Raw genomic sequence first — 21251 nt, 5'->3', positions numbered from 1 at the left:
CCGTAAGCAAATCGGCCAATCACAGTTGAGTGTTTAAAAACTCGAGATCTTAATTTTGATTGTGATTGGTCGATTTGTTTGCGACCTTACGATTCCCACTAATGCGGGGTCTACAATAGAAATCGTAGCGGTCTCAAGTCGTAGAAAATTGACCAATCACAGTCGAATATGAGAAGAATAATCAACTGTGATTGGTCAATTTTCTACGACTTAAGACCTTACGACCTCTACGACTTCTATTGTAGATCCTGCATAAGCCCGAATCTACAATAGAGTTTTAAGCCTTAAGCCATAAGAAATGGACGAATCACAGTCGATTATTCTCCTCGGATTCGACTGTAATTGGTCAATTTCTTACAACTTAAGTCTTAAAACACCTATTGTAGATCCGGACTAACGGAACACAGCTATGTTAGTTACAGCGCTACCAACCTTGTAACTAAAAAGAAAATTTTCGACACAGCTATCGGAACACAACCCTAGTTGGATAGAAAATGGCGTTCACAGGACGATAAGTCATAGGACTCGTTCGCAACTAGGACGGAAAAGCAGAAAAAGTAGGAAAGCAGAAGCCAATCAGAATTCGGACTGTACTATCATCTATTACCAACACGACTTTTGATTGGCTTTTGCCATTCCATATCCAGCCAATCAAAAATTAGCCCATCTATGTCAGTCTCTTGTTATAGTGTCTCTAGAACCATTTCGAACACCTGGCGTTTGCAAAATGGCATACCTGATCGCTCCGCGATGTTACGTTTTGAGGTTAGGTATCGATCAGTGCGCTGGCGCCGTCTCGGCAGCGACGGAGACGCGAGTGCGATGCTCGTCATGTTTCCATCCCGGCGGATCCCGCCGACCAGTGCGAGTTAGGAGTCGGTGCCTCCGCTACGATGAGAGTGTGCTGATCGCTACAGCGAAACATGGCGCAGTCTATCCTCGATGTTCTGACAGGTAAGGCGCGCGTCGCCCGAAATAGGCGGGGTTGACCGTTCCCGGAAACGTCAACAATCCACCTCGAGCCTTCGTTCCTCGGGCATGGAGTAGACTGTCGTTTTCTTTCTGCATCGCATCTCCACGAGCTCGTCTTGCGGCAACAATTTCAAGTACGCTAGGTAGTATGAGAGTGCAGATTTTTAGGATTTGAAGGATATGGAAAATGGGGGTCACTGACTTGACCTGCCTCGATGCATTTTATATGTAGCCGAGTACGCTTTGCGTACTCTCAGAACCGTGCTCTCAGTTCCGTTTTATGATCTGAAGATGCTTGTCGTAATTATTATTTATTTTTGTTTAATTATTTGAATATTTAAGTAAGGCTCTGGAATAATAATTCAAAGGCTAGAAAGGAAGTCTACCAGAGCCAACACAGTTATTCATGTGTGAATTGTTATGTGTATCTACCAAGGAATGAAAGTACAGTAACATCGTTACTTTTACCGTTATTTTTTATAATAATGATTTGATAATGACGTTGAATTTTTTATGATTAACAATAACTAACTAAATGCTAAGATTGTACTAAGGTTGTTACAAGTTACTTTTTTTCAGTAACGAGTAACTTTTTCAATCTATTACAACTAATGACTTTTCCTGATTGGTTACCATTACCACCATAAAAAATTTGTAACATAACCAAATCATTATCTTAACAAAGTAATGATAACTAAAAGTAATGGCGTTACAAGTAACATGTAAGTACTTCTATTTCCTGATACCTATTTACAATAATTAATATTGAACAATGTAATAGTCGATCTTGTTTAATTGTATACTTGAAATTTAAAGTAAGTAAGACTTTGGAATAATAATTCGAAAACTAGAAGGAAAGCTTGTAACATAGTTATTCATGTATGAATTATTGTATGTATTTGCAATAATTGATATGAAATGAATAATGTAGTTGTTTTTGTTTAATTATAGATTTGAAAATTAAAGTAAGGCTCTGGAATAATAATTAAAAGGCTAAAAGGAAAGCCTATAAAAGTAAACAGTTATTCGTGCATGAATTGTTGTGTGTATTGACAATAATTAATATACATTGAACAATCCATATTGCAGATGTTTCTGGATTTGATCCTCTTCGGTACATATTATACATATATAAGAAAATTATGATTACTAAGTTAGGATCCCTAAATCCTCTAGTCATGTAGTCGAAAGAGTCAAATTGTTAAAAAATTGAAGTCATCAATGGAAATATGATAGGTCTGATTGTTGAGATTCGTTAAAGTTAATTGTAGAATTTAAAATATAAAAACTAATATGTACATTTATATAAATTAAGAAATGAAATTGAATTTAAATCAATGATTAAAACAAGAATAAACAATTTAATTAATTAAAAAACTGATTGTATAAATAAGTGAAAAATTATATCTCATATCTTAATTATTTAATAATTTTACAGATGTCTCGCTGGATGGCTCCTCTGTGCAATCCTTGCTGGAGTCTCAAAACTTGATAGCTGAAGTCGAACAGTCAGGTATTTATGCACACACAATCAGATATAATGCTTCAGAGGATGAATCTGATGATTAATCTCTAAAAAACAAAAAAAAGAGACTGTCAGACTGACATAGATTATTTAGACTCCATTTTTTTAGTTATAATAAATTAAGAAACCTATTCAAAAAGTGCTTGTCTTTCATAGAAAGACATAATTTGTCCTGATGATCTGATATAATAATGTAATAGATATGAGATTTTAAGATTTGCTATAGTAAAACTGCCACAGCGAAAAGTAAAAAGTTTGAATATTTTTTTAAATTTATTATAAGTAAAAAGTAAATCTTAAAATCTGTTAGTTTATTAATTTTTTATTTAGGTTTATTCTTAAAGCACACAATTGAGATTTACAATTTGGTAATCAAACTGAATTAAGTTACAAATTTAAATTTTATTGATAGAATTTTCAATATTAACGGCGTGAAAATTTGAAATGTATTTAATTTTATGTTAATATCCCTTCTAGAAATATATTCTCTGTGAAAAAAATATCTGATATTTTTTTCATGATATGGAAAGATATATATTTCAACTTTTGTTAATCTGTTAATTAATTGTTTTGAAAAGAGAGATAAATTCTTATGAATACAAATATTATTCCAAAAATAACATAATTATGTGTGTATATGTTAATATTTTCTATAATTATATCTCGTATATTGTGTATATATCGCGTTCATTACATAATATCAATTTATCTTCACTAGCGATTGATCAGGATGAGGAAGACATATTCCAATGTGGCAAATGTAAAAGTCAGTTCACGTCACTCCAACTGTTCGTACTCCACAAGAGAACGCACCAGAAAACGCAGCAGCAAACAGTAGACTTGACTCAATTCTTAACAAACGATGAGAGTCAGGTAATGCATGTGGAAGATGTCGTTCAAGATGAGTCGCAGTACAATTCGCAGGAAACTTTTCAGCTTGGAGAACCTATTATCCTCGAAGAAGCAGACATGCTATTTAGGTATGTTGTCATTGATCATTGTAATTATAATTGAATAAATTTGAATTAAAAATATTTTCGTGTTGCCCCTTGAATTATTCCTTGCTTTTGTAAAATTTATTCTTTAATGTGTATTATCTTTTTTTTAATTTGATCTGAATTGTTACAGTGTGGATCAGGAGGCTAATTATTTCATGACGGACTCCACGTTCAGCGTACCGATCATTTTGAGTACAGAGAACCTGGATACTTTCGATAATGCTGCCATCGAGGCGACGAGGGAAGATTCAAGCGAAATGCCGACGATACTGCAAAACGACATTAGTTCACAGGAGGACGCCTCAAGTCAATCTGAACATCCTAGCGCCTCGTTGACGGACAACGAGCCATCTCTAGCGGACAACGAGCCGCCTTTAGAGGACAACGAATCCTCTCTTGAGAACAACGAGACATCCCTCCAGGATAATTCACTCGGTGCATCAGAAAATGGCATCAATCGAACGCAGAACTTAAGGGTATCATTGACGACCTTCTGTTTCCAAAACAGAAAGTAAAATTTATAAAACTTGGTTCTATAATTTTAAATTAAATTGTAATAAATGTTTTCATATTATTTAACTATAAAATTTAATTTAATTTAATTTTAATGTGAGATTTTAATTATAATAACAAATATAATGTAAATCTGCTTTCACAAACAATTTTTCTAAAATGCGAATTTATTTAAATTACTAAATAAATTACAGAGGTCAGAGATTTAATGCGAACTTTTTATATTAAGATACACATATTTAATTACGTCATTACAGTATAAGTGCGGTTATTGCAACAAGCAGTTTGCAAAAAAATTCTATTGGCAACAGCACGAACGTTCTCACACTGGAGAAAAGCCTTATCAGTGCGTAGTATGTGGTCGTGCATTTGCGCAAAAGTCAAATGTGAAGAAGCATATGTCCTCACACAAAGTATGGCCTGGCACCGCCATTCACTCATTACCACCAGAGGTACAAAATTTTTAATTAAACTAATTACTAAGATTTATTTTTCTTTTCGAATTTTTACAAAGAGAAAATTTATAAGTATTTTTTTTTAATAAAAATGTGTCCTTGTAAAAATAAGAACATCTCTAAAATAAACTACGTTGCATATTATGCATATTATAAGTCCATATTGTAATCTGTTGTTTCAAATATTATATTAGTTTTCAGGCACTAACAGTTTAAACACAAAGATATTAAACACAATTTAATTGTAATTATATATAATTTTTTACTCATTAATATTTATATTGTTTATTTTTATTATTTTATTTTTTATTGTTTATTATTATATTTTTTTATATATCGGTTTAATCATGTTTTTCTGAAATTACTTCTAGGCACCTCCGGATGGAAGTATTGACCGCACATATCATTGTCAATTCTGCAAAGAAACGTTTGATTCATACAAAGCTCTAAAAGGCCATCTAATTGTCTCGCATCTGGCACTGAAAGTGTACAAGTGCGTACAGAGCAGCTGTAGCATGATGTTTTCGGATCTGGAAGAGTTCCTGGAGCACACGCGCAATCACAAGTGCTCGGAGTACCGATGTCACGTGTGTGGCGAAGTGTTCAGCACCCTGTCGGATCTTGGTTGCCATCAATACGTCCACTCCGTCCAGAAGCAGAAAACCACGGAGAAGTATTACTGTTGCTCGACTTGCAAATCGTCATTCTCGAATCTGGAGGCGTTGCAACACCATAAGGAAACCACCACGCACAACTATGCATGCCTGCACTGTGGCAAAAGCTTTCTCATCGAGAGATTTCTGCGCCGTCACCTCAAAACTCACTCGGCATCGGCGAGATTTGTCTGCGAAGATTGCGGCAAAGCTTTTAAAACCGAACAATATCTGGCTAATCATAAGCTTATACACAGCGAAGAGACACCTTTTATATGTCCGGTAAATAATAATTGCAATAAATATAAAATTAGGATTTTGCATTAATGATATTCAACGTATACCTAAAAAGGATATATTTTGTGGAAATAAACAACATTTAAAATGCTAGGCAATTTCCACAATTAAGGAAGTAGATTATTATAATTATAATTTATAAATATAAATATTTTTTTCTAATATATAACATACCAAAATAAATTCTTTGCAACGGATATAACCAAGTAGTGCAGCAAAGAATCTGTAAACATTAAGAAAACTTCGTTCAAATTGACCTTTGACTCCTTTCAAATTGACTTGACTCACACTTTGCATCCATTGTACTAAAGTCCTTGAATATCTATTACCGAAAACAGAATTTGAAAAAATTAAGCTATTTCTGAGAAATCTTGCAGACGGGTAAACGGACGGACGAACCAACATTGAAAATGAAATTATAAACTTCACTATGCTGCATTACTTAATAAACTGAAATATAATTGCTTAATAAACTGAAATATAATTGCATAATAAATTGAAATATTATTTATTGATGTTTATACTTTATATTTTAAATCACAGCATTGCCCAGCCAGATTCAAGCGGAAAGATCGACTGGGCCGTCATATGCTGATCCATGATTTGACGAAGAGACTCAAGTGTCCGTTTCGCAATTACTTGGGCTGCATGAGTGAGTTTTCGCGGCCAGACAAGCTCAAACGGCATCTGCTGACGCACAGCAATGTCAAACGGTTCAGTTGCAGCCACTGCAATCGCAACTTCCATCGAGCGCAAGCTCTCAAACATCACGAGATGAACAAGCACAGCCTTAAATGTGACATCTGCTCCCACGTGAGTCCTATTCCTCAATTCACATAAACGCAAAAGTCCAATCAGATAATTCTTCTACAGCTGACTGTTAACGTTACGCAGGCCTTTAAGACTAAGGAGCAATTGGTTACTCATAATTGCGAACAATCGAACGAGACCAAGAAGCACACGAGCTCTCAACTACCGAAAAAAGCGTCCGGATCATTTAAGCCGAGGAAGCCCACCCCAAAGAGACAAACATTATTAAAGACTGCAATCCCGCTTGCCGACAAAGAGAAATTAGAAAAGCTTAAGACTGATGAGATGGAAAGAAAGGTAATTTACATCTTACAATGTATAATAAAATATATTTTTTCTGTTTTCATTTTTTTATTGCATTTCAATCTTCCATTCTTGCTTTATACTCTTCTCATTTAAAGATTGTTAATATATTATTCTACTTAATTTTTTCCCTAAATTTTATGTCTTTTTTCTCTGTGTTTTTTAATTATATCAAATCCTTCAATTGTAGATTGCCTCCGAAACATTCATATCTGGTGATATCGACAAGGAAGCCAACAAAAAAATGGAGAATATTCCTCCAGTCTTGAAAACAGAATCGACTGGCGGTGAATTAAACGAGCGATCCGACTCGCCAGTTATGGACTTCGAGAACGATTTCAAACGCAACATGGAATTATACTCGCCCCACGCGAGCGAGTAAAATTTTGCAATATATATATACATACACGCATATATATTTTTTTGATTCGTATTTAAATTGTACATCAATTAGAACGTAGACGAATCGTCGTAGTATGTGCAATGGGATCATCGGCGAAGGCGCAAGTTGCATTTTATATTCGCGCGTACGGTATTTTGTAGTTTACATATCTGTGATAATTGTATTATAATGCTCTATCGATATAAGTAACTTATATACATTTATGCGCACATCGAAGATGTTCGGTGTCGCTGATTTCGATTCTTCTATGAGAAACTCGTCGTATAGGCACAGCTATAGCTATAACTGATACTCCAAGTATCTTTTCGAACGCTTTCGTTCGTTAAATTTTTTTAACGATTACAAAGTCGTATGATATCAGAACTGTAACGAAATGTTTGATAGTACGACATCTTTTTAATTTATTTGTTATAAAATAATAAATCTAGACGACAAGTCACAAATGCGAAGGTATAAAATAACTTTTAAGAAAATATCAATTTTATGAAATAGTCGAAGTTTATATTCAATTTTATGAAATGTCCGAATATAACTATTCCTGAAAATTCTTTCCTTTAAATTTGATTCCTGATTAATTAGCGCTCCTACAACATTTAAACTAATAATTATATCCAAATTAATTTATCAGTTTCTTAAATGCAAATTAATACATAGTATCTAAGCAAATTGTTTTTTATATTGCATGAAAAAAGGTTAAATTTACTACCTCGGAATCAATTCACTTTGTTGTGTTTATTAGCTATTATCTTGTGATAATTCTTGCGATATTTGGAAGGAAGTGGTTAGCGAAACCGCAATCTTTGAAAGATTAGGGGCAAGAATACGTCGCATATGCTTCAATATAAGAATCGAGACTTTTTTTAGTTGCACGTTCAAATTAACGTATATAGTTGCTAGTTAACTGAGTTGAAGGAACCATGCCGTTTCGTAAAACATATCAAATTAATAATCAGGAGCAGGGCAAGGCTGCTCAACGGGATCAGTCATATAGAAGCTGTCTCATCGCCCTGATCATTTTCTTCTTCATATGCCTTATCCTTATCCTCGCCTGCAAACCCTGGAAAGTGCAGAATCAAAGAGAATACAAGGAACCATATATTAAACATTACCCACAGGTATGATATTGAATAGAATATCTTTAGACAAATGTAGATCTACAAGAAAATGGTATAAAAAATAAGAGGAAATTTATTTAAAAGCCTAAAGAAATTTCATAGAAGCCGTTACAAATTTTATGCACAATTTTTTCTTATTCATGTTTGTTTCAATTATATTGGCTTTTCTTTAACGAAAAACAATTTTAATTTAATTTTGAGTGAATAATTTTATTTTTGGATATTTTAAACAGCATTATCCTCAAGAACGCACAAAAGAAACAACAATCATGACAGTTTCATTAACAACATCAACAACCACATCAACATCACAAAAAACTCCGACAGAAAGGACAGTTTTAGCAAGAACTTGGATAATCCCAGTGAATACATCCACTGCAGAAAATAGATCAACAGAAGACACCAATGTCATTACTGAAGACTATTCGAAGAAGAATGTTAAAGGATCTCATTTTGAGCGTTATTTTGAAAATAAGACAAGTATCGATGAAGTAACAATGCCTGCTTCTGTATCTCAAAAAAGTATTGAAGATTCTACATCGAACGAAATCCTGGAAAATGTAGAAACTACGGAAGAAAGCATCGGCTTGACTACGTTGCCGCATGATATTACAACTGATGATGTCATCAATAATGCAACTTCAATATCATCAAGTAAACCAATGAGCGCCACTACGAAATATACTTCAACTGTTGATATTATAAAGAACATTCTGTCATCAAAATCTACTAAGGAATTTATAAGTGATTCTACTGACGGATATTACAATTCGGATAAATCAGAAGTTGACATTGTGACTAATAATATTATAACTTCAACATTGCTAACACAGATAAACGATACCGAAGAGGATGTTTCCGAGAATTCTACTAAAAAATATGAGAGATTAAGAGTTGGTATCGATAATATTGCATTTTCAACAACGCCGAGTCTTCTAACTGATCTCGAAGAAAGTACAAGTGCTAAATATTCTTCCGACAAGAATTATTCTGAGACTTTGCAATTTGAAGTAACAACGAGTAACATTTTAACTCAATCAGATCCTCAGGAAAATAAAGATACTAGAAATTCTACAACGAAACACTTAAATTATGAGGAATCTGCAGTTACGGAGTACAATGCGACGTTAATTAATGAGGATGAAACGAGAGAAAACTCTTCTTCTACAATAAATTATACTCCACTTATGGATGAGAAGTTTTCCACAGAGTTTTCCACAGAAGTTAAAAGTGTAATTAAATTTTAATACTAAAATTTAATATTGAAATTTATTTGCTTTTGATAATCAATATATTAATTTCTTATGTAGATATTTTTAAATTTGTAAAAGTAATATTTAATGTATGATTTTTATACAAAGATGTTCTCAAATCTGTGGAATTCTTATTAATGTTTATAATAATACTTAATTTTATGTAGGAAGATGTAGATCTGATGAACGAAACGATTACGAGTATAAAAAGTTACACTACCGAGAAATTCAATGTGACTTCTAATGAAATAGAAAAATACAACGAATCTTCCACGTCCAATTATATTAATACAACCACAACCGTTTTTTACAACTACACAACAGCCATCCCAGTAAGTTACAATGAGACGAATCTTATCACAGGATGGACCACGCTTTCTAACGAAGACACAAACATTTGTGGGACTGGACACTGCAAGCAAATTGCCAGCAGAATGTTGTCCTACATGAATCACTCAGCCGATCCTTGCGATGATTTCTATGAGTACGCTTGTGGTGGTTTTGAAGCAAATCCACAGCTGACAGACGGAGATCTAATTCGGAGATCTAGAAATTACCAACGAATCGCCAGTAAATTTATTACTAATGACACATAATTATTAATAAGTCTTAAAAAGATTAATGCATAATTATAACAATAAATTATGAAATTTATAATTATTAATTACTTTTAGCTGGAATAACTTTTTATTACTCCAAGAATCCAGGAAACATTAATTTCTTTTTAGAAGAAAAGGTTGACTAGCTATTGAAAGTAGTTATTGAATATTTTTATATCTCTTATTCTGTTTTAAATAATTTTAGATCAAATGTTAAAAGAGAAGCGTAAGAACGTATATTCAACTTTTGCAACGTACTACGACAGTTGCGTGCAATATGAAAGAAATATGAACTTCAGTGAAAGAATTGGAATGGGTAAATTGAAACTATTAAGTATTTAATGAATAGTCACACATAATAACTGAATATAAAGATTTATGAATGTAAATTTAATATAATAAAATTAAGAATCTTGTAATATAAGAATAATTAATTGTCAGCTGTAAATAGATGTAATTTTGTTACAGCAAATGACGCATTAAGAAAAATAGGAAAGTTCTATGTACCTGATACGTGGCCTGATAATTATTACATGGGCTTCACTAATTTATCCGCCCAATTAATGTTACATCATAGGTAAGTTCTCAGAAAGATTCATTAACATATTATTATAAATTAGGATTATTTCGCAGCGCTCTTTTATTTGATGTCGTGCCAGAATTGGATGAATATCGTCGAAACAATTTTACATTGAAAATAGGTCCTACGACATATGAGAGTCCTTTCAAAGCGGAATATGTGGAGGATCCCTGCTCCGAGAACAAGTTCGAGACGGAAGGACAGTACGTGGATCTCGAAATTTTGTATCATAATTATAAAAAATGCAAGGTATAAAACATTAAATTATTGCAAATTGTTTAACGAGAAAAAGATTTTATTAATATTGAAAAAAGGAAAAGCAATTTTTTAATTTTGCTTTTATAAAGATTTTTTTCTTTTCTTTATATATATATATATATATATAATCTTTTCTCAATCTTTTTTTAATTCACAATCAATGCTCTCTTGTTGATAAGTTTTTTTTGAGATTCATACAGGAAAAATAAGTAGATAATTATGAAGTAGATTAGAAAGTTAATAAAATGGATTAATATAAGGAAAGCATATAGAAGAGTTAAATGAATAATTATTCTTTTTTCATAGAATAATACGAGCGAATTTATGAGATCCATTAGGAAAACGCTGAAAGAGCTTAATGTTTTTAAGGACTTAAATGACAGTTATTTAGAATGGAATATACAATCTGAATACATAGAAAAAACTGTTCATGTGATTGATTCTGTTATAATGCAAGAATATTTTTCGGTAATTAAAAATATATTACAGCTTTTTATAACCATATTAATAATGTTAATATCGATAAAACTATTAACTCTACAGAACTTTCCCTCTAAGAGTGAAATACGAGAAGCGTACTTGATGAACGATTACAGTAAAGTCAGTTTAGAGGAATTACAGAGCAGTAGCACATTCGTAAGTAAAAATACATAAGAATTTTAATTTCTCTGTAAAGTAAAAACAAAAGAAAATGTGAAATTAAATATCTAACTTTAATCTCTTAGATTAAAGTTTATTACAAAACATTTTTAGCAATCTCTTATCCTTTATTTCAATTTTCTCTCGCAGGTAAATTGGGCGCAATTAATTCATTCGTTAACAGGAGTAAACGTGGAAAGTAATGAGATTATTCAAGTGTATTTCCACGCTGCATTAACTAAAGGTTTACGCAAATTAGAAGAATATGCTGAAAAAGATCCTATGAGTCTTAACAATGCGATAATGGCATTATACGCGAACAAGCTTTATCACGAAGTAACTTACATGTTAAGATCTTTCGTCTTTAAATATTATAAAATAAAAATACACATATATAAATTTAAATAAAATACAAAAAATCTAAAATAAAAATATATTATACAAATATAAATATTATATTACAAATAGTTCAAAAATATAATGGAATTTTCTAAAAAATTTCATATTTTGTATTAATAAAAATTATCATTCTTTATTTTTATTGATATAATGAAACGTGGAATTCTTCGCAGCTGGTCTTGCCGAAGCGCGATAATGTGAAGGACCATTGTCTGCACGTGGCTACCTACCTTTTACAGTTGGAAGCATCCAGTTTATACGTATCATCCTTTACTGATTACGAAATAACGCAAATGAATGAAATAGTAAATAAATTGAAATATTAAATAAAATATAATGAATATAAATAAGTGTTCAATTTTTCCAATTTATAAATTACTTATTTTTCATTTTTTTACTATTATTTTACTCAATAGATAAAGAAGACATTCAACAACTTGAAGCAAACGTTATCAGACAAAATGCAAGAAGCACAATGGGCAAAAGAGGAAGGACGAGAAGAATTGTTAAACAAGATCAATAGCCTGAAACTCGCATTACCTGTTGTTTCCTATTTCAAGAACAGAAATTCACTATATAATGAATATAACGTATCAGAGGTAAAAAAATATATATGTGTCACATATATTAATTCTTTTTCACTATTATTTTATTAAAATAAATTTATATTATTAAAAACAGAACATATCTAGAAAATCTAGAATCTACAATAAAAAACAAATATCATTATGAATATATAAGGCATTTTTTAAACATTTTAACAGATTTATATAACGTATTTTTTTTATTTTGAATACTGAATTCGTTTTTTATATTGGCATTTAATTAAAAATCATTCTGTATTTCCTAATTAGTTTTAATTATGTTCTAATTGACAATCAACTTTCAGGTAATTCTAAACGACAATTACTTTAACAACTCGATGATACTACTAAAAAGATACAGAATTCTAATGTACACTGAATTAAAAAGAGAAGTTGGCGGTCCAAAACAAATGTAAATAAGATACAAATAATTAATTCACGATCAATGAATTAATTCAATTTAAATTTATAAAATGCTAGATATATTTAACTATAAATTTATATTTCTTTCATTAGATTATTTTATTTATATATAGACTCATAAGTCTCTAGTTCAAAATTTTTATATCATTTAATTTTAAAAGCTTTCATTTCCAATTTCTTAAATTCTTCGATTTGGAAAATCTCTATTCTAAATTTTTATAATTTGTAAATTCCGTTACAGTTGGACATATTATGCTACGCCATTCCAATCGAAAGCCCAAGTGATTTACGCCTTAAATCTCATCGTGATTCCTTATGGTATTATCGATTGGTCTTTAATGAGTGACTTAATGAACGGCGATGAATTATCCTATTTTCTGCTAGCAACCCTTGGAAATTTAATAGCTCATCAGATCGCCCATCATTTCGACACGAATGGTAAATGACTATAATAATGTAATTATATAAATACGTAGAAATCTCATAAGTCATTAATAACTGTTAATATTTTTCATAAATTTTTTTTATAGTATTCTTAGACCTCATGTACAGTTTATATTATAATTTAAAAAAAATAGAAAATTATTACACATAAATCATACGGACCATTTCTTTTATGTCTTAATTCTTTGATTACCTGAATTTTTATAATCGTTTTTTCTTTGTAATGTAATTTGTAGGTATACACTATTGGAATCAAATCAGGAATGCTCAAGATTCCCTGATGTTTGAAAACGAATTTACAAACACTCACTTCGATGATTATATCAACTGTCAGAAAGAGAATCTGTATCAAGAACCTATAAACATGACGTTACCCTTCACTGACCAAATCGTGTCCTTTAGGGTAAGTTGAGTTGTTTAATCCTTAATACACATAACTGGGTCATGTACATTTCTTTTCTTTGAAATACTGGGGGCACCAAATAATTATTTATAATATCTGTACACAATTTCTCTTAATATACAACTTTGTAAATATTTCCTAACAATGTTAAAATAGATGTAAGAATCGCTAAAATTTTTATATACTTATAAAAGTAATGAAAATTAATCTGAAACTGATCGTGTGTAGTAAAGGACTGAAAAATCATTGTGGAGTATCAAACTAAGGATGAATTCTATAATGCATAATTTTCCTAAATGTATTATCCAAAGAGTGAGAATTGAGCCAGTCTTGAAAAAGTGGCTCGATTTTTAATCTCACTTCTTCAAAGTGAGATTCACTGTAAAAGTTTGAGAGAATAAGGTACAATAAATAACAAAATTGGAGAAGAAATTGTTAGAAACACTTTGTGTGTAGTAAAATTTAACACAATAAGTGTACTTTTTTTGCGTAATGCTTGATTTATTGAATCGTTCGCAAACGCAAAATGTCGAACATTTGTAAATATTCTAGATTCCGCGGTTGACCTTGAACGAGCGGTTGTCTGAAATTATAGGACTCAGACTAGCCTATGATACTTTGGCTCTTATGATGTCGAATGCGAAGAGACTACCGTGGATACAACTCCGCATCGACCAATTATTCTACCTCGCCTACGCTCAGGTACTGTTCTCACAGTTCGTTTTACATAAACAGCAGTTTTATTTTATGGGGTCCCTCTTGATTCTCGTGGTATTCTGAAGAATCCTGTGATCCTCGAATCTTCAAAAATTTTGAATGGTAATTCAATACTAAAATCCGAGGATTCCCAAGGATCACGGTTGATTCTGTTCCCTCAAAACTTTGACCGTCATCCCAGATAATTAACACTTATTACTTTTACATCTCTATCGTTGCAGATGTATTGCACAAAGGTGTCACTCACATCATCGTATGTCTCTCTGCACGAGAGCGAGAACCTGCCTAGTCGAATCCGCATGTTCGTCTCCGCATCAAACGACAAGTTCCTTGCCGAAGCGTGGAATTGCCCGCTCGGTTCGCAGATTGCACCCAACGACGTTTGCAACGTATTCCCGTACATAGAGATTAAAGAGACCTCGATGATTCCGGAGTGAGAATCATTCACGGAAAATGGGCAGCCGCGGACATTATGATGTAACAAATGAGTCAATCGGCATACGACTATTTGAGAAACGAGTTAATCGATAGACACAGAAACAAAACTCGGATTCATTCATCCTGCGAAATTCGCGTATGAACATTTTTAAGATGCGATCGATGATTAAGTTATGAAATCGAATTAGAAACATCAGTTTCATGCGGTTGATGCGTAACCCTGTCTCTATAATTTTAAAATCTAAATAAAAAATTGGAGAACATGTGTTTTGTTTCTGTATCCTTCAATATACATAAAAGAGATTCTCATTTACATACAATAAAAACGTGTCTTAAGTTTAAAAGCAATGCTTCGATGAACACGTTGCCACAAGCGAATCGTTTGCGAGGTAACGTTATAATTAACGTTGGAGAGACAAAAGTAAGCGAACAACGTAATCGCTGAATGAATATGAATCAATAAACAGTTTTTACGCAATGTTCACATTGGACTTGATCGAACGCTAAATTGGAGCGTCCACAGCTCAATAATAATAATATTCTTCATTCATTCTGAGGAACAAAAGTAATACTTTGAAGACCACTCATATCACGTCACAAAGAATCGGACGCATTAATCATTCATTCTACTCTTGCGCGCGATTCGACTAGAAAGTATAATTAGCGTCCTCAGTTCACCATCAAGCGGTTCTTTTCATTATTCCTCTCACAGTTTCTTTTTATCCAATTCCTCCACGGATTTCGTACGACGAGCCATATTCCCTGAAATATATAAACACATTTGTAAATGATATAAAAATTACCGTTCCAATGTCGACTGAGTTGTGGCATTTGATTAAGAATTCTTTTTAAAAATCTCAATTTGGAAAGTATAATAGATATAGAAAAAAAAGAAAAATAAAATTATATAAAAATATTGAAAAAAGAAATATAATTAAAAACACATAATTATTTAATCAAGACTGATTTTTCTAATCTGAATAATAAAAATTTTTTTAATACTTTATTATATTATATCTTAGAGTTTTAAAAAAAGATCCAAGAATTTAAAAAGGTAAACTTTAAAAATTTTAGTTACAAAAATTACAGTATTTTATAACTCAAAAAATCTACATTTTTGAAAATGCGAGAATCTAAGACTCGGGAATCTAATATTCAAAGATTTGAAAGTCTAAAGTCAAATTTAAAATAAAAGTATCCAGTCCTCATAAAAAATCATCCTATGATTTATCCAAACGATTAATCATATTTTCATTATTTTAAGTTGTCAATAAAAATAAAATATTCAAGTTAGGATATTACATGAACAAATCACGAACAAATTCGGGATGATTGATAGTAGCAGTGACAACAATGGCAGTAGCAATAAACGATTAATCAAGTGTCGCAAACTCAGATTGTTGCATATAATCAAGCGATTATACAACATATGATCAATCAACACATACCGCTTACATCCGTGTCAAACTTGCTTAGATGGGAGACTGACCGTCTTATAGTGGCTTTCTTTCCCGTCTGCAGTGATCAGCACCATGCATTTGAAAGGAGCAACAAGAGTTAGTTACGAAAATTCATTGACTATTGACGAACAATGCTTATTAACATAAAATCGCTATGTTGTAAGTTTGCTCCAAAAAAAAAAGAAAGATCTCGTATTAATTATATAGAAAATTATTACTATTATCCTCTGGTAAAGTGAGTTAGTTTTCACATATAATGTAACTTACAATGAACAAAAGATGTCTAAGCACTTAATAATAAATAGTTTTTTAGCTATGGTGTATCAAAAATGTTCCGTGAGCAGTTGAGCAAAAGTTTTACACCATAATTCAAAACTGTTCATTATTGAACCTTGTATCTATGAGATCTAATGCTCATCACATTACAATTAAATGTAAAAATCAAGTCATTCCACTGGAACCCAACTTTCCATATAATTAGTGGAGGATCTTTTATATATGATACTTCCATTTCAAATTATGCAATTATTATCCTTTTTCTCTGAGAATAAAAATACTGTAGCAATATTTTTCCTAAATCCTATTTCTGGAAGTTTACAGAGACATTAAAATCTGAATGCATTTGTATCTACCTCAAAGTACTGATGCCACAAAACACAACCATAGACGCAGAGAACAGAGACTAGAGACTGGCAAAGCAGCCAAAGGAGAATATTGAGAGCTTGAGTGCGTTCAAACAGGGCTGCACCATGACGTATACATAGTAAAGCTTCTGTCACCATAATTGCCCCATAGACCCAACACTGAGTTCCCACTCGACTACACGTTGGATCAGTTACGTACATATAATACTGCCTGCAATTACAACACATTTATAACAACAAATATTATCTCAACTGCATATTCAAATTTTTTAAAATTTAATAGATCAATTTGTTAAAAAATTTTTGACAAAATTAGATTAGAAACTTTAAAGTACCAATTACACCCACTTTTATATTAGTATAATTTAATTCACAAATTATATATATAATACTTAATAAGATTACATCTTGAAATGTCACAATTCTGAAATTTCAATATTCATGTATATATGATACAAATGTAAAATTTTGAAGTACTTAAAATTTGAAGAAGTAATCTTATTTATATTGTTAAAATTTGTGCCCTTTCCACACTTACCTAACAGATGGTGCGACTATAACGCCGACCAATACTAATCTGGCCACAACAAATGGATGGGATGGAGGAAACTCGTAGACATGCTTTAAGAAGAAGGTATTCAGCTCGGAAACTTGCCAGAATATTACTAGCTGGCATAAAGCGACTAAACGCATATGTGTGCAAGTTGGATCCAGCCATCTGACAGATGTCCAACTGCCAGGAGTAAATTGCAACATTGCTCTCTTCAGCTTTCCAGTGGTGCTCTCAATGTCACGAATACTGACCCACCTGTATTTAAGAAAGTATTTATGTTAAAAGATTCAGTACTCTTCAATATTTCTTCAATGAGAAAAAAAAAACAAAAAACTTCTTTCTCTATGAAATAAAAATAAAATTTTTCTATAAGAAAAAAGAAATAAATTCTGAATAGAAAGAATATATTTTGTGTAGCAAAATAAATTCTTTACTATAAATGACGAAAATTTGAAAGATGCGGACCTCAAGATTTAAACTAAATTCTTACTTGTATTCCCTCATCTCCAATATGGAGCAAATTTTTAAGCCGACCCAGATACCCAATCCATTGCACACTAAAACGTCGAGAATCAAGGCGTCCCACCAGCACTCGATAAAGTTTGGCAATAAATGAGCAAAGGCAATCTCTGTCACCTCCCACATGACGCTGATGGCCCAAAGAATACCAAGATGACGAATTAAGATGGCCTTGAAGGCCCAGCCAAGAAAGTGTGCCAGCGCGAATACGTCCAGGTGATTCCAGATCCTTTCTACTGTGACATCCGAGCAGTTGACACCATACTCCTTGTCCATGTCGATGTGGAAAGAAGCTAAACCTGGATCCACCCATACCAGGATCCTCCTGACAGTCTCATAGTTTTGGAACAACAAGAAAAGCAGACCCATCAAATAGAGTATGCTGCAGCCGAATACTATCCGCCATACTACAGGATGAGGCCTGGTGAATGGACCATTAGGGAATGTCAGGACAGATATGATGAGGAAGAAAAAGATGACACACAATATGCCTGCCCACATGTTGTCCTCCACATTGGTGGTATTCCTGAAAGAAATGTTTTTAGATATAACGATATACTGGGTACTCCGATGACATAACAAAATTTTGTGTGACCTTTGAATTCTATTTACATAAACTTTCTTGCTAACTGAATTATAAACAGTGACTGAAATCACAGTAATCCAAGTTACAAAATTTATTTGCGTTTATCAGTCATAATAAACATATAACAACTGATACATATTTTTCTATATCTACTATATAAAACATAATTAATAATACAAGCTAAATCAAATTCAATTTTAAAAAATCTCATAACAATCATAACTGCTATCTAAATAAGAACATAAAAATATTAAGCAGAAATACAGTCCGAGTTACATAATACATAATACAGTTAAGCTAAATGGAAGCATAATCATGAATGGCTTATAATAGATAAGTCAAGGACAAATTCAAATTGTACTATAATATATAGAGTTACTTACACATGTATCTCTATAGAAAAAATTATAATGAAATTCTTTTACTGGCATTTTATTGCACATAAAAAATTAAAATTTTCATGTATATAATAATATATACAGGTTGCATTATTCAAGCACAATATTCAGTCATTGTCAAGGAATTTCTGGCGATTATCTTATCAAAATTAAATAGCAATTTTCATATATCAGATAAACTTAATTATAATCAAATACGAAATTTCTTCAGTCACTTGCGTCATGTGGTTTTTTAATTGAAATACACATTTTATATCGCCAAGGAAAACAAGAGGAAAGAGTCAAAAGAAATTAAGGTAAGATATAATCTGCAAGAATTCCAAAGGATCAAAGGGCCATGGATCTTTGTCTACCTGGTGAACGCAGAGTATATAACGGCGCCAATGGAGATGAGTAGCAGGGAGATCGTATGCGGTTTATAGAAGAATTCGAGAGAGATGTCGTCAACCGGCCTCTCATTGATGCTCGGAAAGCTATCGGTCCCGGTACGGAGTCTGAACTCCTCTGCATGGTCGGCGACGGTATTGGCGACGGTGTTAGCGACGGCGGTCGCCTTGAAATCGTCCTCCTGCATCGCTGTCGCCATCCTTCCACAATACTCTCTGTCTCAGTCTCGTTCGACCACCATCGGCAAACAAACACGTGTAATTCTCACGTTGTACCTGCCCTACACGCGAACCCGAACACGCCTGCGATCAGTTGGATTGACTCGCGTGAACTTGCATGCGCGCGCACCGCGCATCAACACTCGCTCGGCAGCGACCGCGCGCAACTTCACGCCGGTGGGCGCGTGCGATTGGCGGCGAACGAGGCGACAATGACTACGTTTACACGGCCCGATTTACGCCGAAGTTATAACATCAATGTTATGGAACTAATCAATCACAGTTATTCTTCTGAAGAATGGAATGACTGTGATTGGCCAATTTCGTAACATCGATGTTATAATTTCGGCGTAAATCGAACCGTGTAAACGTAGTCAATGGCGGAGACGAAAGCGTGAGACTCGCGCATTGTGGTGGGGGTGGGAAACGGCGGGAAGAGACTGCTCAATAGAACGATTAGATATATTCTTGCGAACACTTTTATACCTCTCGATCGTTATTCACGATGTCACATTAGCTTGCATTAACTATGTCAATTAGGCAACAATTACCCATTGACCGATAGAAGAGATATTTTACTTGGGTTACAATTGAACAGAAGTGAGAAGTAACGATTGGAAATTAAGTTACTTAATTGTAACATCGTCACTTTTTATAGTAATAAATATGATTTGGTATAATGATTTTACATTTTTTCAGTAACGATAACACCAGGAGTAGAAAAAGCTGTTACTTTTGAAAAAAGTAATAAAACTATATATTATATAGTTGCATGTAAAATTATACGTAGTTATGTATGAGCAAATTTTTTTACATCTTTCCAAACTTGATTTTTTCTAAAAAAAAACGATGCGAAAATTGTCCCATTAACTATTTTTGATGTTTTCACAATATTATTATTATTTTTAGTATACTAAAAAGTAATTTTACAAAAGAGAAAAATTAAAGAAGTATGGACATATTTCATGTATAATTATATGTAATTTTATATTTGGCCCGTCAAAAAATTTAATTGCGTTTCCCTGATCTATATGTTTCAATTACCGAAATCTCTCACATAAAAACAATATTTAAAACCAGTAAAAAAACGTTTAATAAATGCTACAAACGCTTTTTTAACGTTTATTAAATAGTTTAATATTAAATTTTAAACGTTTATTTTACAGTTTATATCTATTAAACATATTTTGGAAATATCTGCGTTATTTGGGATACTATATAATTTATAATGCAAACTAATTCAATGGGAAGCATAAAGATTTTTGTGCATATGAATTTACATAAATGAATAAGCACGACGTATAACCGTCTTGATCAGTGAGTCAGCTTACGACACCATTATCTCTTGCAGAGATCAAACTAAACATTTTATTGATCGAGACGCTCGTATCCTGGACTTGTCACTTATATTTTTATATGCAACCATAGGTATGTTGTATGTATCATATATATACGTGTATTATTACATATGTAGATATCAATCATAGACATATGATGTCAATGTGCGCGATTTTTGGAAGCTTCGCATCTCATCATATCGAATTCTTATTTATTAACCTTTAGACTGCCAGGAAAGCCACTTTTGTGGCTTTGCAAAAATCTCAAAATTTTGCGTCATGTATGTTACTTTTATAGAAAAATTTTTGAGGAAAAAGAACCACTATATTTTTAATGAAAAAATGCCGACAGTCTAAAGGTCTGTTTT

The 21251-nt window shown here is 32.4% G+C and overlaps 3 protein-coding genes across 5 annotated transcripts; 2 read left to right on the top strand and 1 right to left on the bottom strand.

Annotated features, from left to right (window-relative positions):
* Positions 1 to 721: 721 nt before the first annotated feature.
* Positions 722 to 7374, top strand: LOC108721847 (zinc finger protein 341). 2 transcript variants are annotated; one of them, XM_018446620.1, is made up of 9 exons: positions 722 to 954; positions 2411 to 2485; positions 3216 to 3477; positions 3626 to 3971; positions 4266 to 4460; positions 4835 to 5398; positions 5957 to 6226; positions 6287 to 6520; positions 6717 to 7374. In XM_018446620.1, exons 1-9 carry the CDS (start codon positions 924 to 926, stop codon positions 6906 to 6908), a joined length of 2169 nt encoding a protein of 722 aa, XP_018302122.1. In that variant the 5' UTR covers positions 722 to 923; the 3' UTR covers positions 6909 to 7374. The 2 variants fall into 2 exon arrangements, with proteins under 2 accessions (XP_018302122.1, XP_018302123.1); XM_018446621.1 differs by having other exon boundaries at positions 723 to 954; positions 6308 to 6520.
* Positions 7375 to 7846: 472 nt separating this feature from the next.
* LOC108721867 (membrane metallo-endopeptidase-like 1) lies at positions 7847 to 14789 on the top strand. Its single transcript, XM_018446649.1, has 16 exons — positions 7847 to 8044; positions 8278 to 9276; positions 9465 to 9867; positions 10102 to 10212; positions 10365 to 10473; positions 10530 to 10725; positions 11041 to 11202; positions 11278 to 11370; positions 11524 to 11709; positions 11946 to 12077; positions 12189 to 12371; positions 12662 to 12768; positions 13021 to 13217; positions 13460 to 13626; positions 14179 to 14328; positions 14565 to 14789. Exons 1-16 carry the CDS (start codon positions 7847 to 7849, stop codon positions 14778 to 14780), a joined length of 3609 nt encoding a protein of 1202 aa, XP_018302151.1. The 3' UTR covers positions 14781 to 14789.
* Positions 14790 to 15436: 647 nt separating this feature from the next.
* Positions 15437 to 19638, bottom strand: l(3)77CDf (phosphatidylserine synthase 1 homolog l(3)77CDf). 2 transcript variants are annotated; one of them, XM_018446651.1, is made up of 6 exons: positions 19295 to 19638; positions 17929 to 18483; positions 17424 to 17693; positions 16874 to 17096; positions 16230 to 16296; positions 15453 to 15543 (listed from the first exon to the last, which is right to left on the bottom strand). In XM_018446651.1, exons 1-6 carry the CDS (start codon positions 19525 to 19527, stop codon positions 15488 to 15490), a joined length of 1404 nt encoding a protein of 467 aa, XP_018302153.1. In that variant the 5' UTR covers positions 19528 to 19638; the 3' UTR covers positions 15453 to 15487. The 2 variants fall into 2 exon arrangements, with proteins under 2 accessions (XP_018302154.1, XP_018302153.1); XM_018446652.1 differs by lacking the exon at positions 16230 to 16296 and having other exon boundaries at positions 15437 to 15543.
* Between the last annotated feature and the right edge of the window lie 1613 nt (positions 19639 to 21251).

This window comes from Mycetomoellerius zeteki, unplaced genomic scaffold (assembly GCF_001594055.1).
Source record: "Mycetomoellerius zeteki isolate Tzet28-1 unplaced genomic scaffold, Tzet1.0 scaffold186, whole genome shotgun sequence".
In the NCBI taxonomy this organism is placed as follows: Eukaryota; Metazoa; Arthropoda; class Insecta; order Hymenoptera; family Formicidae; genus Mycetomoellerius; species Mycetomoellerius zeteki.
Note: the sequence above shows the minus strand (reverse complement) of the source record. Positions and strands in the feature narration are given on the sequence as shown.

Excerpts from the sequence above, each read along its gene's own strand:
- LOC108721847 (XM_018446620.1), top strand. The coding sequence starts at position 924 with ATGGCGCAGTCTATCCTCGATGTTCTGACAG. Across the intron at positions 5,399-5,956 it reads AGACACCTTTTATATGTCCG|CATTGCCCAGCCAGATTCAA; the intron begins GTAAATAATAAT and ends TTTAAATCACAG. Across the intron at positions 6,227-6,286 it reads AATGTGACATCTGCTCCCAC|CTGACTGTTAACGTTACGCA; the intron begins GTGAGTCCTATT and ends ATTCTTCTACAG.
- LOC108721867 (XM_018446649.1), top strand. The coding sequence starts at position 7,847 with ATGCCGTTTCGTAAAACATATCAAATTAATAATCAGGAGCAGGGCAAG. Across the intron at positions 10,726-11,040 it reads ATAATTATAAAAAATGCAAG|AATAATACGAGCGAATTTAT; the intron begins GTATAAAACATT and ends CTTTTTTCATAG. Across the intron at positions 11,710-11,945 it reads CGAACAAGCTTTATCACGAA|CTGGTCTTGCCGAAGCGCGA; the intron begins GTAACTTACATG and ends AATTCTTCGCAG.